At 45.5% G+C, this 13,511-nt stretch overlaps 5 protein-coding genes across 5 annotated transcripts; 1 reads left to right on the top strand and 4 right to left on the bottom strand.

Moving 5' to 3' along the window:
- Positions 1 to 173: 173 nt before the first annotated feature.
- C8R40DRAFT_1172585 (glycosyl hydrolase family 71-domain-containing protein) lies at positions 174 to 2,363 on the bottom strand (the record flags this gene model as incomplete). Its single annotated transcript, XM_046231876.1, has 15 exons — positions 174 to 193; positions 244 to 273; positions 336 to 555; positions 606 to 701; positions 755 to 852; positions 906 to 946; positions 1,000 to 1,023; positions 1,084 to 1,255; positions 1,314 to 1,332; positions 1,393 to 1,432; positions 1,482 to 1,838; positions 1,902 to 1,961; positions 2,021 to 2,048; positions 2,074 to 2,083; positions 2,142 to 2,363. 15 exons carry the CDS (start codon positions 2,361 to 2,363, stop codon positions 174 to 176), a joined length of 1,437 nt encoding a protein of 478 aa, XP_046084479.1.
- An 834-nt stretch (positions 2,364 to 3,197) lies between these two features.
- C8R40DRAFT_1050329 (Metallo-dependent phosphatase-like protein) lies at positions 3,198 to 4,642 on the top strand (the record flags this gene model as incomplete). The annotated part of the gene is made up of 5 exons (XM_046224617.1): positions 3,198 to 3,514; positions 3,575 to 3,863; positions 3,948 to 4,289; positions 4,351 to 4,396; positions 4,449 to 4,642. The coding sequence occupies 5 exons, from the start codon at positions 3,198 to 3,200 to the stop codon at positions 4,640 to 4,642; spliced, it is 1,188 nt and encodes a 395-aa protein (XP_046084478.1).
- Positions 4,643 to 4,936: 294 nt separating this feature from the next.
- C8R40DRAFT_1161648 (chaperonin Cpn60/TCP-1 family) lies at positions 4,937 to 6,894 on the bottom strand (the record flags this gene model as incomplete). The annotated part of the gene is made up of 4 exons (XM_046230150.1): positions 4,937 to 6,440; positions 6,498 to 6,558; positions 6,611 to 6,661; positions 6,714 to 6,894. 4 exons carry the CDS (start codon positions 6,892 to 6,894, stop codon positions 4,937 to 4,939), a joined length of 1,797 nt encoding a protein of 598 aa, XP_046084477.1.
- Positions 6,895 to 6,984: 90 nt separating this feature from the next.
- C8R40DRAFT_385169 (cytochrome P450) lies at positions 6,985 to 10,049 on the bottom strand. The gene is made up of 19 exons (XM_046234883.1): positions 9,825 to 10,049; positions 9,562 to 9,707; positions 9,481 to 9,512; positions 9,315 to 9,427; positions 9,225 to 9,253; positions 9,111 to 9,155; positions 8,930 to 9,060; positions 8,624 to 8,877; positions 8,504 to 8,565; positions 8,446 to 8,450; positions 8,352 to 8,385; positions 8,135 to 8,304; positions 8,043 to 8,072; positions 7,874 to 7,979; positions 7,778 to 7,817; positions 7,634 to 7,721; positions 7,538 to 7,570; positions 7,447 to 7,475; positions 6,985 to 7,384 (listed from the first exon to the last, which is right to left on the bottom strand). The coding sequence occupies exons 2-19, from the start codon at positions 9,580 to 9,582 to the stop codon at positions 7,221 to 7,223; spliced, it is 1,386 nt and encodes a 461-aa protein (XP_046084476.1). The 5' UTR covers positions 9,583 to 9,707; positions 9,825 to 10,049; the 3' UTR covers positions 6,985 to 7,220.
- Positions 10,050 to 10,512: 463 nt separating this feature from the next.
- C8R40DRAFT_1161646 (cytochrome P450) lies at positions 10,513 to 13,340 on the bottom strand (the record flags this gene model as incomplete). Its single annotated transcript, XM_046230149.1, has 15 exons — positions 10,513 to 10,694; positions 10,821 to 10,840; positions 10,896 to 10,983; positions 11,039 to 11,078; positions 11,130 to 11,235; positions 11,388 to 11,557; positions 11,767 to 11,828; positions 11,895 to 12,148; positions 12,200 to 12,330; positions 12,381 to 12,425; positions 12,552 to 12,689; positions 12,834 to 12,887; positions 12,941 to 12,975; positions 13,027 to 13,092; positions 13,148 to 13,340. The coding sequence occupies 15 exons, from the start codon at positions 13,338 to 13,340 to the stop codon at positions 10,513 to 10,515; spliced, it is 1,584 nt and encodes a 527-aa protein (XP_046084475.1).
- Positions 13,341 to 13,511: the final 171 nt, after the last annotated feature.

The following is a 13,511-nucleotide window of genomic DNA, read 5'->3' as shown; positions in this document are numbered from 1 at the left end:
CTTTGTTGTTAATATATAGTGTCAAGTGTAAGGTTGTTGCCAGTTGGACGAGGTTGGACGACGCATACTCAAAAACTTCGTTCTTCGAAACAAATACAAGCTTACAATGTACAAAACGTTCCAGGTATATATTTACACAGGTTTTTTTTCTTCTACATCTTGACAATCAGAAATTAGAGCGATCCGGAGGCACCTGACAGAACATATTAGATTCCAACATGACTCAAGCTGATTTAAACATACTGGCAGAGCCAACATAAGCGTTGAAATTGTCTGATTCATAGAATTGCCAGGTAAGTCGAGCCTCAAAATGTCTGGTCTCTAGAGGTACTCACATTGGTCAGTCCATCCTTGATATTGAAAATCGCTCGGAGTGTAATTAATGACCTCCTGGCCATTCTTTCTCATCTTGACTGTCACAGACCCGAAAGCGTTCAACGGAAGACTAATCTTGTTAACTCCGTAAGATAGGTTGTTGAAGTCTTGCGAGTAACTCCCGACTTGGAGAGTGACACTGCAGGTCGAAGAACAGAAGACTGCTACCCACATAACGTCCTAACACAGAAATTTTATGAATGGTCATCAGAACCCAACGCGACACTTACGGAGGCCCAATCCCAGCCTTGGGGCCTGGACAAACCGTCGTTATTCGCGTTTATTCCGGCGGGATGAGGGCGCGACCAGAAGTAAATGGTATCACTCTGTGAAATGATATGGTATTAGTATGCGGAGACCCAGCAACACAATGGCGCACTGTAATAGCTGGGTAAGTCCCCGTCTTGAAAGCCTCGATGTAATAATTTATGAGGTCGAAGAACGCATCATGAGGATATCCATTAGTCCAAGTAGTGCCTCGTTTAGCGTAAATCAACCGTGACTCTCTCTATATATAAATATTTGCCCACCATAAGGCTGAGATCCTGCTGTGGGAGGCCCGGAGTTGAGACTGGCATGAAATCATTCAGAATGTATAATTCTGGGGAGGGTAGTCTGACTAACTAGTGCGATTCCCCGAAATCATTCCTATTTGCCAAGCGTTGTGAATTCTTGGGTAAATTTAACGAAAGAGAGAAAAACACGAACCAAGTCAACACTTCCACAAATCGCAGCTGGTCTCGCATAGAAATTAGCTCCTCCCATCGAGTGAGAAACAGCCATGCGTCGCCACGAAGGTAGAAGTTCTTGTAGTTATAATGGGTAAAGAACCAACCACTAACGGTGGCAGCATATCTGTCAGGCCCCAGAATATCCATGTCTATAACATCATCAGTCAATACGAGGAAGGGAACTCGCCATGTATATCAAATACTTACAATAATGATCATCTTGGGTCTGCATGGATGATTAGTGACCTAGATTATGATATGAAAAAGAAAGAGACAGGGCACAAACGGTCTTGTCTTGGTCTCCTTGCGGCCACGCACAACCCCAACTAACAGAATTCTAGATTTCTATTCGGATACGCGAGGGCAACGACGTACCACTGCCAAGAGTCCAAAAACCCATAACTTGCACCCCTCCTCAACTGTTGGTAATCTATGTTATAAATGAATGGCATTAGAAAACCACCCGTCCTGTCGCGAACGGCTTGCCAGCCGCCAGGGCCTAAACAATCCCCGGAAAAGCTGGATACCATCGGACGACCATCGACCTTGAATTGGGCCGGAGAGCCGCTGAATGTATTAACCCAGTTCACGGTTTCGTCGACACTGCAGTCGAAAGAGGTATAATCAAAAGAGAAGAACACATCAATGCCTACTGCAGCTGCAGCGTTATAAGCGTCCTGGACCCGTGCCCACTCCCAATAATCGCGTCCAACGTTTAGTGCAACAGCGTCGCTAAAGGCGAGAATGGGAATGATGGTCAAGGTGATGCCGAAGTCCAGGCGCAAATGAAATTACATGTTCTTAGCTCGTATCTGGTTGAAGTCGTTTACCCAAAGATCGTAATTGTAGTCGTAGCTGTAAGTCATTCTGGAAATGAGAAGATGGATACTACATCGTTGCAGGTCGTTACGCACGTATCTGAAAGGGAGTTAGCAGGTTGTTCTTATTTCAGGAGTGGAAGACTCACTGCCGACAATCTTGGGGGAGGCGTCAGGTCAGCTAATAGCAGTAGGCGATTCTTCGTAAACGACTTACATGATGCATAAAAACATACTTTGTGCCATCTCGCTTTTCAAGATTAGCGATATCGTCGTAGCCGGCGTTGTCAGTCGTTTTGGACGCGTCAGTTGAGTTTCTAATGTGAAGCTCTCGTTTGCTCGTCGGGGACGATTGTCTGGCGGCGTGAGCAAGAGAAAGTGATGGTAGGGCGATGGAAAGAGCGGCGGATAGAAAGAGCGAAGAGATCAGCACTTTCATGGTCGGAGGAATAAAGGAATAGCAGTGGTAGAAAGGTAAGGAAAGGGACTGTTACCATAGGTTTTATAGTTCACCTACCACGCGATGACGAGGAATTTCTTCGATCGCGACCAGATATAGCGATCGAGTCTCGAAGGAGGCCCTCCTCGAAGACTTTCTGCGGTGGCTAGTGTGTGTGGCGGCGAAGCAGTCTATCCAAACACTTGTTATCTCCCCCTACGCTCACACAGCGTTCCATAACCAGATTAATATGCCATCGCGTCAACGTCGAAATTAAAATTACTTACAATAACCAGATTGATCGGAAGACCCCTAGTTCGACAAGACTTCTACGACTCTTTTCAACTTCGACGTCAATCGATGCGAGATTTTACGCGTTCAAAAGTAGAAATTCGTTAATAGTGCGATGGGGCATGTGGATTCTTGAATACCAAACCGGAGAGAGACTCGTCACTGAGGATTTCGATGCCCTCCTCAAGCTCTGGAGAACGCATGATTCTCATTCTTCGGCTACTACGAACAAAGTTCCCTTTCTCCCTCTATGGCAACGCCAATGATAACAGCCGTAAATAGAAAGACTCAAACACGGCATTAAAATAAATCTTGCTTCTTCGAGGCAGCGTTGAGCTTCGTGTAAATGCCCCGGTTGGCGGCGAAAGCAGAAGATGTTTGAAAGTGTGGGAAGAATTCTGTCGGACCACCAAACCATTCCTTTTCCTCGGGGCGCTTACTTACTTGTTTAATTTTACAGATTCGATGACTCCCCCACGAAGCAATGTTCCTGGGTTTTCTCGCCTATGGATCATAATACCCATCCTCTGTGCACTGTACTATATGCTCCTGAATACTGTGCACTTGCAGCTCTACTCCTCGATTCGCCACGTATACTCAGAACACCTTGTGCATCTGTCATTTTTTGGTCTTTCTCCCGAGACTATCGCGTCACAAAAATCATCACAAATATTGCTCACTCCCCCCGACAATCTGAACACTTTACAACCCTTTACTCGGCATATCGTTGCTGTAGGAGATCTTCATGGAGATTTGCCTAATGCTCTACGTGTCTTGAGATTCTCTAAAGTCATAGACAATGTAGGAAACTGGTCAGGAGCTGTTGATTTTTTTGTGCAAACGGGGGACATTATCGACCGGTAAGTTGTCCGTTGTTATCCCTTTTTTGAACTGTAAATTGAACAAAAACATATCTTCAGCGGAGATGACACGATAAAACTCTTCAAGTTGATGGAAAAGTTGCGAAGTCAAGCTCCCAAAACTGGAGGCGTCGTTATCTCTCATCTAGGAAATCATGAGTGGATGAACGCCATTGGTGACTGGAGATATGTATATCCGTCAGAGATCAAGACCTTTGGCACTGTTGAAGCCCGCCAGCGCATGATCTCTACTGGAAGCATTGGACGTGCTTGGGCAAACAATTACACGGTCGCTTCCCGTCTGCCGCTACATCCTTATCTGGGGCCGCCCAATACTCCCTACCCTCCAGTCCGCTCACAGCTTTACTTTGAACAAGATCTCGATGGCACAGAAAAATTAGAAACATCACATATGCACGAACTGGACCTGGAGAGCGGTCCACTATCTCATGCCGCATTATCATTCGTGCACGGTGGTTTGTCTCCAACGTACGAGGCACTCGTTCCGTTCCCAGAGAAGATCAACGAATTAGGCACGTCGTTGTTAAGGAAGCTGCAGCGGAGGGAACAGCCACCTCCACATCCACCGCATCCGTATCCGGGCTTACCTCCGAGCGCTACTGGTGAAGAGCACGAACTATACGACGCTAACGGGCCTCTGTGGTATCGCGGATGGGCTCTTGAACCCGAAGAGAAGGTTTGTGAAGATGTTGAAAAAGTCCTGAAAGCGACGGGGACCCGAAGGATGATCATGGGTCATACTCCAGACTTCCATGTAGGTCGCTCGTTTTCTAGAAAGTCGTTATGCCAGGTCTGATCTAGGGTATTACTTACAGAACATTGTTTCTCGATGTAACGGCAAGATTATCATCATAGACACAGGTTAGTCGATTTGAACGCTTCGTATAATTCCACTCGGTTTAACCACAAACAGGAATTTCGCATGCCTATGGCGGTGTGCTTTCAGCACTGTCAATACATTACACCTTCACGCCTGTCTTTGACCCCGAAAATACAGGTGCGAAACAGATATGGCTGGAGCGCGAGGTCGTCAGCGCGCTTTACGAGGAGCACCAGGAGGTTATTGCTGATGAGCAGAGGGTGGTCGTGGGTGATTTTGTAGCATAGAATACAGACATGATCTATTTATGAAGCATTTGTATCTCATTCTAAGTTATACCGCCAATAACATCAAGTAAGCCTTGTGTTACATACCCTTGTCGAGCATTTGTAGGCGTTCGTGCAATAAAAAATGATGAGTGGAGTGGCATTGATTAACAGATTGATACATATAGGTGGTGTGTAGTTCGTGATACATGTAAAGCCGTAGGCAAGCATAAAACTTCGCACATAAAATCCCAAGAGGTGTTGTAAGTAGGAGAGTAGAAACAGACGTCCCTCGGAGTAGAGACCAGAATGAGCTTAGAACCCGCCCATACCTCCCATACCTCCCATACCGCCCATGCCTCCCATAGGAGCAGCTGGCTTCTCTTCTGGTGCGTCTACCACACAGCACTCGCTTGTTGTTAACAAACTTGCAACACCGGCTGCGTCGACTAGCGCAGTTCGGACAACCTTCAATGGGTCAACAATACCAGCCTTGATCATGTCGACGTATTCACCCTTGCTAGCGTCATATCCCCAGGCAAACTTATCAGGGGAACCGTATGTTGAGAGAAGTGTGCCAACAATGACACTAGATTCCTCGCCAGCGTTGTTAAGGATGGCGCGGGATGGACCTGAAATAGCACGACGGATAATGGAAACACCAAGGTCCTGGTCGAAATTGGCGGTAGGTATAGGGTTGGCATTAGGGGAGACAGGAGTGCTAGATGAAGCAGGGGATGGCGAGGTGGTGCTCAGCATCAAGGAGGCTTTGAGGAGAGCGACACCACCTCCGGGAAGGATACCTTCCTCGACAGCAGCTCGGGTAGCATTGAGCGCATCGTCATAACGATCCTTCTTTTCCCCGACCTCAACTTCACTAGATCCACCAACCTTAATGACGGCAACACCCCCGGAAAGCTTAGCAAGACGCTCCTGCAAACGAGTACAGTCATAGTCGGAGGTAGTAGGATCGGCGATAAGAGCACGGAGCTGTTCGCAGCGAGCCTGAATAGCGTCCTTAGAACCTTCGCCATTGAGGAAAATGGTATCTTCTTTGGTGACAGTGACGCTTCCAGTAGTACCAAACATATCTGGAGTAGCTTTATCGAGCTTAATGTCGATCTCGTCGGTGAAGACAGTTCCGCCAGTTAAAATGGCAAGGTCACCGAGAATGGACTTCCGGTTGTCACCGAAGCCGGGAGCCTTCACGGCAGCGACAGCCAGCTGCCCGCGAAGCTTGTTGACGATACACGCAGCGAGAGCCTCACCGTCGATGTCTTCGGCGATGATAAGAAGAGGACGACGCGACTGAGCGGCAAGTTCGAGAGCCGGAAGAATGTCTTGTAAGGCCGAAATTTTCTTTTCGGAAAGAAGAATGAGAGGCTTTTCAAACTCAACCTTTTGACCCTTCACGTCGGTGATGAAGTACGGTGAGATAAACCCACGGTCGAAACGCATACCCTCCGTCACCTCAATCTCGTCCTCGATGGTCTTTCCTTCTTTGACGGTGATCACTCCTTCCTTACCGACTTTTTCCATGGCCTGAGCTATGAGGTTACCAACATGAACGTCACCATTTGCTGAAATAGTTGCTACTTGAGCAATCTCGGCAGTTGTGGTTATTGTTTTGGTTTGCGAAGCAAGGTAATCTACCACACGGTCAACAGCAGCTTGCGAGCCCCGACGGAGATCCATGGGGTTGCATCCAGCCGCGACATTTTTGACACCCTCGGAGTAGATAGCCCGTGCAAGGACGGTGGCAGTTGTTGTACCGTCACCTGCTATCTCGTTGGTTTTCTGGGCAACGTCTTGGACAAGACTAATGACGTGGCTCCCAGTCAATTAAAGTCTGGAATTACGTGTACAGACGACTCACCGGGCACCAAGGTTCTCAAACTTGTCCTGGAGTGTAATGGACTTTGCTACAGTGACACCGTCTGCGGAAGTTTTCGCGTCAAAACGTTCTTCGTGATAAACTTTCACACCCACCCTTGGTGATTTTTGGACCGCCAAACGACTGCTCAATGATAACGTTGCGACCTAAGAGCTTCTTGAGTAACAGGCCGACCTTTACAAAGGAACAAAAAAGTACCTTTCGGGCCGAGAGTAACACTGACCGCGTTGGCGAGGACGTCAACACCCTTCAGAATGCTGGCTCTGCCCTCGTTCGAAAACTTGATCTCCTTATGAGCGCCACGAGTTAACGAGGGCTTGACAGCCTTAGCAGCTGCACGTCGGAGAGACCTTGAAGAGTTGGTCGACAGGTGATGCATTTTTTTTGAGAATGAAAGATGGAAAGAAACGAAAGGCGCGCGCTTATAAAAAAAGGCTCCTCGCCAGAGTATTATTGGTAAGCAGAAATTTCCAGAACTCCGACTCGAGACCCTTCGTCTTCTTACCAAGATAACCTACATACGGCTGGAGAAGAGTGCCTACATGTAAGTGATTAAAAGTTGGGAAAAGTGGGTGTTTGCTTGCTAAACCAGACACGAAATCTCCATTAACTTACAACGAGTCTCAATGAGTTTACAACTGTTTACAATACATCGACCGCAAAATTGACCGACTCGACAGAGACAAGTTCCATATAACGAGGCCCTCAATCTCCTTTAGCTAACTCAACGATCAACGGCAGCTGCGGGTGTCCGGAGTTGGACCCTCCAACGACAACGGGGCTCGCAATTCCTGACATTTGCCAGAAAATTTCCTTGTTCTGTGAAGTGGAGAATTTGAAGTTCTCTACAAGCATGGCAATAACGACCTCTGATGTCAGGAAACTAGTGAGACCACATTTTAAGAAACACGGAAATGGTCCGGGCACGTACTCATTTCCAGTTGGGAGAACTTGAATCCTCTGAACGAAGCTCACAGAAATGCTTAACATCACCGAAAGAAAAGCAGAATATAGTGACATACATGCACGAGCGACTTCCACCATTGAAAGTCATTCTGTACATACATACGATATACACACAGTAAGCATCGGAACATTCGACAGATTCAAGGACTTACAAGTGAGAATAGACTCCAGGCATCTTGGAATTCATAATGGCCTCAGGAAGTGGCGATAGCCAACGTTCAGGTTTCCACTCTAGTACATCTAAAGTACAGATGTACTCGGAAGTGCAATCATAAGTAAAAGAGAATGCTCAATACCTGGTCCCCATAGCTTAGGATCTCTGTTTGCATTCATTATCTAGTGGAAGCATGATGGTAAGTCGTCGTACATATCGAGAATATGATTCATCATACAGATATCATCACAGTCGTAGCCTTGGGAAGGAAGATTTCTGTCACCTCGTTCCCATCGGCATCACGCACAGGTCGCGAGAGCGGTACTATAGCATCTTCAGTGGATCTACATAGAACCGCATACGATCAGGATTTAAGTTTGGCGAATTGAGTTCCCGAAAAAACTCACTTTCGTAACAAAGACGACACCGGGGCGTATCTTTCAACGAGAGCAAAAATGAGTAGAAAGTAAATATTTTTGTGTGAATGCACTACACGCACAGTCGCAAGGTCTCTCTGCACACGGCGTCAAGATAAGGAAGCCCAACCAAATCGTCATAGGATAATTGACTACCCTGATGTTCCCTTCGAGCTGCGATAAGTTCGTCTCGCATTTTGTCCTGAATCTCGGGATGAAGGGTTAGAAGATGAAGGATGCGAGACAAGCCGCTCTACTTGCGATAAGTCAAACGAAGTGTAAATAGCAATCCACACTTACAGAGGTAGTGTCCATTGCTGCAAATATGAATGTTCTAAGTTGGATAATCTCGTAAACAGTAGTAAAAGGTCAAAAGGCTGTCGACAAAACTTACGACATCTAGAGAAGGTGGATTAGAACCTGGAACAAAATGTGAGGATGAGACACTGCACTTGGGCAATAATTTCAGCTTCTTCTAGCTTGTCTTCGCTATCAGCTTTTCTATTCTCTTTCACTAGCAAACGGGGATGTTATCCATGCATTCCAAGTAGAACAAGCCGAAGAGAGCTTACTCATGATACTGAGAAGGTCTTTTCCTTTTCCAATTTGTTTCACCACAGCCTCATCTCCTTCTTCAAACGCACACTTCTTCTCTTCGTAAACCTCCACAGATAACTCATGCATGTAATTAACCATGTCCCGAACGTCATGCAGAGATTTCCAAGGGGTAATGTTCATGATGAAAGTGAGAGCATATGTAGGCAAAATTTTCAAAGCCAAGGGAAGCAAGTAGAACCTTGCGAAAGCTAATCGAGCTAATGCCGGACTATAACGGAGCCATAAATTATTGAGGCGCTAGGGAACTTTCAAGAACATACGCAAGGTCCTTGATAACGATGCTGTATTCATGTCTGGGTACATCGTCTACCATGTTGTCAAAAGAGTACCCGAAACCGGATTGACCAATGAGCTCAAGCGCAGTGCGGGCCATCCATCCTAGGAGATCAATCTACAAGTATCGCGGGTTAATGAATGAGGATAAAGTACAGTTACACCTACCTCTCGAGCTCCATTTTGAACTCGTTCTGTTAAGGCGTTCCGTAACTGTCGTATAATAATGATAGTATACACAATGTCAACGGAAATTCAAGTCAAAGAGTTAACATTTGTCACCTGGTCTACTACATTGTTGAAGATGGGCACTATCCATCTCCCTTTAGTTTCCAGTGATACATCGAAGTTCATGCCAGTGTACAAGCTCACTCATTGAACGCATATGAGCAATCGAAAAAACCGGATTGAGCATCTTCCGTTGCTTGCGATGTTGTTCTCCGATGGTGCTCAACAGGCCATTCCCAAACAAGAGAGGGCCGCTCCTGGTAGTTAGTAAACGTTCCGATAGTCAATCAGCAAGTTACATTTCGCGTACTCAATGCGATGAGGTTGGAACAAAGCACCATCCTAATTGACCATTTATCGCCCTACATTCAGTTTCAGTAAAATCACGAACCTTGACTAGTATGTGATGCATGGCTTTAGGGTCGAACGTGTAAAGTTGTTTCCTCTATTGGGATTTGTGGAATCAAAGGCAGAATTCAAGCTCTCTAGCGCCGCTGCTTACACCCAAGAAACCCGTGATTTGAGCAGTAGGTCCATCTAAAGAGACAAAGTCATGCAAGGGAAGACGCTAGAACAGACATAATCTACACTCGGCTGCAAGCATTTCATGGAACTCCCACCCGTTTTGCAAGTCGAAAATTTGTGAAGAGTTACCTCGTAGACGTTTTAGTGCGATTTTGGGCTAATACAAACGCCAGGCCTTTCACCCATGATCGTGATTGCGGACCTCGAAGTTGGCTCAAAGACGATACGCCATGGGATCTTCGCCGATTGCGAAGCATCATCCAAATACTTGCTAAAATAATCACAACAATGATATTTTGAAATGAGCTGGAGTAGGTGAGATCGTTGACATTATAATGTATTTGCCAATGATAGGGGAGCCTTTCAGACATCTTTGAGGAGGGTGTAAGTAGCAGCGTTTAACGTGTAACCCTTGGAGCTTGAAGGGTGGCATATATTAGAATGATGTGGGAGTCATCAAAGAAGCACCATTAAAAAGATAGGTCTATAGGAGCTTATAGGAGTCAGGACGTAGGAGTTGAATAAGACTATCATTCAGTCACCAGTACATGGGAGAGATTCGGAAAACTTGGCTAAATTCCTCATCATCATCTGACCATTTACAAGAAGGGTACACTGGGAACCAGTATATCAGGGGGGATTTGGAGCCACCCAGCCGAACGTGAAGGCTGATGCCAGTGGTGGTATTCAAGTTACACCTGCCCACCTAGTAGGTGTTTACAACAACGTTAATACAGGTTGAACTACATACTGACAAACTATTAAATTAACATTCACAATCGTCGGTCTCGATGCTCGGGATCCTAGTAGAAAGAATCTATGTTCCATTTGTCAACTCGACCATCAACGGCAAACACGGGTGTCGGGAATTGCCGCATACAACAGGACTTGTAATTCCTGTCATTTGCCAGAAAATTTCCTTGTTCGGTGACGACGAAAACTTGAAATTTTCCACAAGCATTGCTATCACGACCTCTAATACCATGTTAGCCAGCGACTCTCCATATTTGATTGGCGTACGTACTCATTTCTAGTTGCGAAAACTTGAATCCTCTAAACGACAAAGACGCGGCTGAGTCAGTTGGAATTGAGAGGTAAAAACGGTATCTTACATGCAGGAGCGACTGCCACCACTGAAAGTCATTCTGTACGTTGTACAGTAAGCTTTTCCGAACATGGAACAGAGTTTCAGTGACTTACAAATGGGAATAGACTCCAGGCATCTTGGAATTCACGACCGACTCGGGAAGTGGCGAGAGCCAACGTTCAGGCTTCCACTCTAACGCATCTAGTACAGTTCCCATCGGTAAATGAGATTGTAGCATGTAGTATAAAGGTTTGACCTGGTCCCCACAGTTCAGGATTCCTATTTGCATTCAATATCTGTTAGAGACATGAGACACACATGGAGCGAAGATTTCGATTATTATTCACAGATATCACTACAGTTGTAGCCTTTGGAAGAAATAGTTCCGTAACCTCAGTGCCATCTGCGCCGCGCATAGGTCGTGAGAGGGGAATTAGCGCATCTTCTGTAGATCTAAGATTTTATGAATCAGAATGTGGGCCTTCAAAGATTGACACTATTTATGAAAACCCACTTTCGTAGCAAAGAAGATACTGGAGCATATCTTTCATTGAGGGTAGAATGAGTGAGGAGCAAGGGCTGGATGCAATTTTTATATCACATACAGTCGTAAAGTCTCTCTGCACACAGCATCAAGATATGGAAGCCCAACTAATTCATCGTAGCTTAATTGACCGCCCTGACGTTCTTTTTGAGCTGCGATAATCTCTTGTCTCAGTTTGTCCTGTACTTCGGGGTGAAGAGCCAAAAGATGAAGGATGCGAGACATGGCACTCTTTTGGCGGTGTAAACGTCAAAACACGGACAAAATGCACATATCGAAGTGACGCTCACAGAAGTAGTGTCCATGGCCGCAAATATAAATGTCCTAGGCGAATAAATTTGTAACAAAGACCTATGGATGTAAACTGTAGAGGAACTTACGACATCTTGATGATGGTATATCAAAACTTCGGACAAATAATCTATGGTCAAAACACGCACTTGAGCGATGATTTCAGCTTCTTCCAACTTGTCTTCATGATGAGCTTTCATATTTTCTTTCACTAATTGAACAATGGTTTTGAAGATGCAATCCGGATGACCAACAAGTGAGAAGCACTAGCACTTACTCATGATACTAAGGAGATCTTTTCCTTTTCCGATTTGCCTAACCACAGCCTCGTCACCTTCTTCAAACGCACGTTTTTTCTCTTCGTAAATCTCCACAGACAATTCATGCATGTAGTTGACCATGTCGCGAACATCATGTAGGGTTCTCCAAGGCGTAATATTCATGATGAAAGTGCGAACATTTGTAGGCAAGACCTTCACAGATAGAGGAAGTAAGTAGGTCCTCGCAAAACCTAATTGAGATAATGCGGGTCTGTGGTGGGTTTTCAACGACTATGATATGATGAGGGTTGAAAACACATACACAAGATCCTTTATAACGGTGCTGTATTTGTGTTTGGGTACATCATCCATCATGTCGTCAAAAGAATACCCGAAACCAGATTGACCAATGAGTTCTAGTGCGGTGCGGGCCATCCACTCAAGGAGATCAATCTGCAAAGAATTAATTGGAATGATAGCAGGTAATACTTGATAGCACTTGCCTCTTGAGGCCCATTCTGAACCCGGTGTAATAAGGCATCTCGCAACTATCATGAGAATCAACAATTATCCAAACTAGAGGGTGGTATTATCTCGCCTGATCCACTACGTTGTGAAAGATAGGCACTATCCAGATGGCAGAAGTGAATGAATGAGTTCGCAATATGAATGACGAAGTTCAGACACTCACTCATGGAACGCATATGAGCGATCGAGAAAACTGGGTTGAGCATCTTTCGTTGCTTGCGGTGATGTTCTCCGGTTGTGTTCAACAGACCCTTACCAAGGAGGAGGGCGCCCGATCTAAGATTCTTCATGAGTTGGTGTTGAATGTTTGAATGTTCAAAAACACATTTGCATACTCGATACGATGAGGTTGGAACAAAGCACCCTCCTGTTGGCAATGACATATAGCTATTGGTATTAAAATTATGCAGAGATGTGAGAGCACTTACCTTGACGAGAATATGATGCATAGCTTTGGGGTCGAACGTATAAAGCTGTTTTCTCTATTGGGAAATGGAGTTCAACGGTGGAATCGAACTTTGTGACCGTTACCTACCCCTAAGAATCCCTTGACTTGTACAGTAGGTCCGTCTATTATGGTCAATTTAATCGTACGCCAAGACGTTAAGTGAGGAAATTTACACTCGTCTGCTAAATATCTATGGAACTCCCAGCCGCGCTTCAAGTTGAAGAGTTGCGAGTAGTTGCCTGATTTGAATCTAAGTACAGTTGGGGTTCAACAGAAAGATAGGAACCAAGTGACCTTTCAACCACGATTGCGATCGTGGACCTCGGAGTTGGCCTAAGTGCGTAACGCCTTGTAGTTTACGGCGGTGGAAAAGCAGTCTCCAAAGGCTTGCCGAAAGAACAGCAACGACGACGCTTTGTAGTAAGCTGTAGTAGTTGATGACGTGAATATTGCCATGAGTTTGCAAATGAGAAAGGAATTCGAACATCTTCGAGGAAGGCTGGCAGTCAAATTATGGCCGTCTTTATGGCTTATATACCTATTTCATCAACGAGTCTCACGACTCTAAGAGGTCTAGAGAAGAAGCTCTCAGCTTGATAGCGGGGATAGCGGATAGCTAGTGTATAGTATTATCAAGAGAAAATGACCCAACTTGAAT

Source organism: Lentinula edodes, assembly GCF_021015755.1.
Source record: "Lentinula edodes strain Le(Bin) 0899 ss11 chromosome Unknown C8R40scaffold_26, whole genome shotgun sequence".
Lineage (NCBI taxonomy): Eukaryota > Fungi > Basidiomycota > Agaricomycetes > Agaricales > Omphalotaceae > Lentinula > Lentinula edodes.
Note: the sequence above shows the minus strand (reverse complement) of the source record. Positions and strands in the feature narration are given on the sequence as shown.

Excerpts from the sequence above, each read along its gene's own strand:
- C8R40DRAFT_385169 (XM_046234883.1), bottom strand. The coding sequence starts at position 9,582 with ATGCATCACATACTAGTCAAG. Across the intron at positions 9,156-9,224 it reads TCAACAATGTAGTAGACCAG|TTACGGAACGCCTTAACAGA; the intron begins GTGACAAATGTT and ends ATTATACGACAG. Across the intron at positions 7,571-7,633 it reads CCTGGAGTCTATTCTCACTT|AATGACTTTCAATGGTGGAA; the intron begins GTAAGTCCTTGA and ends ATGTATGTACAG.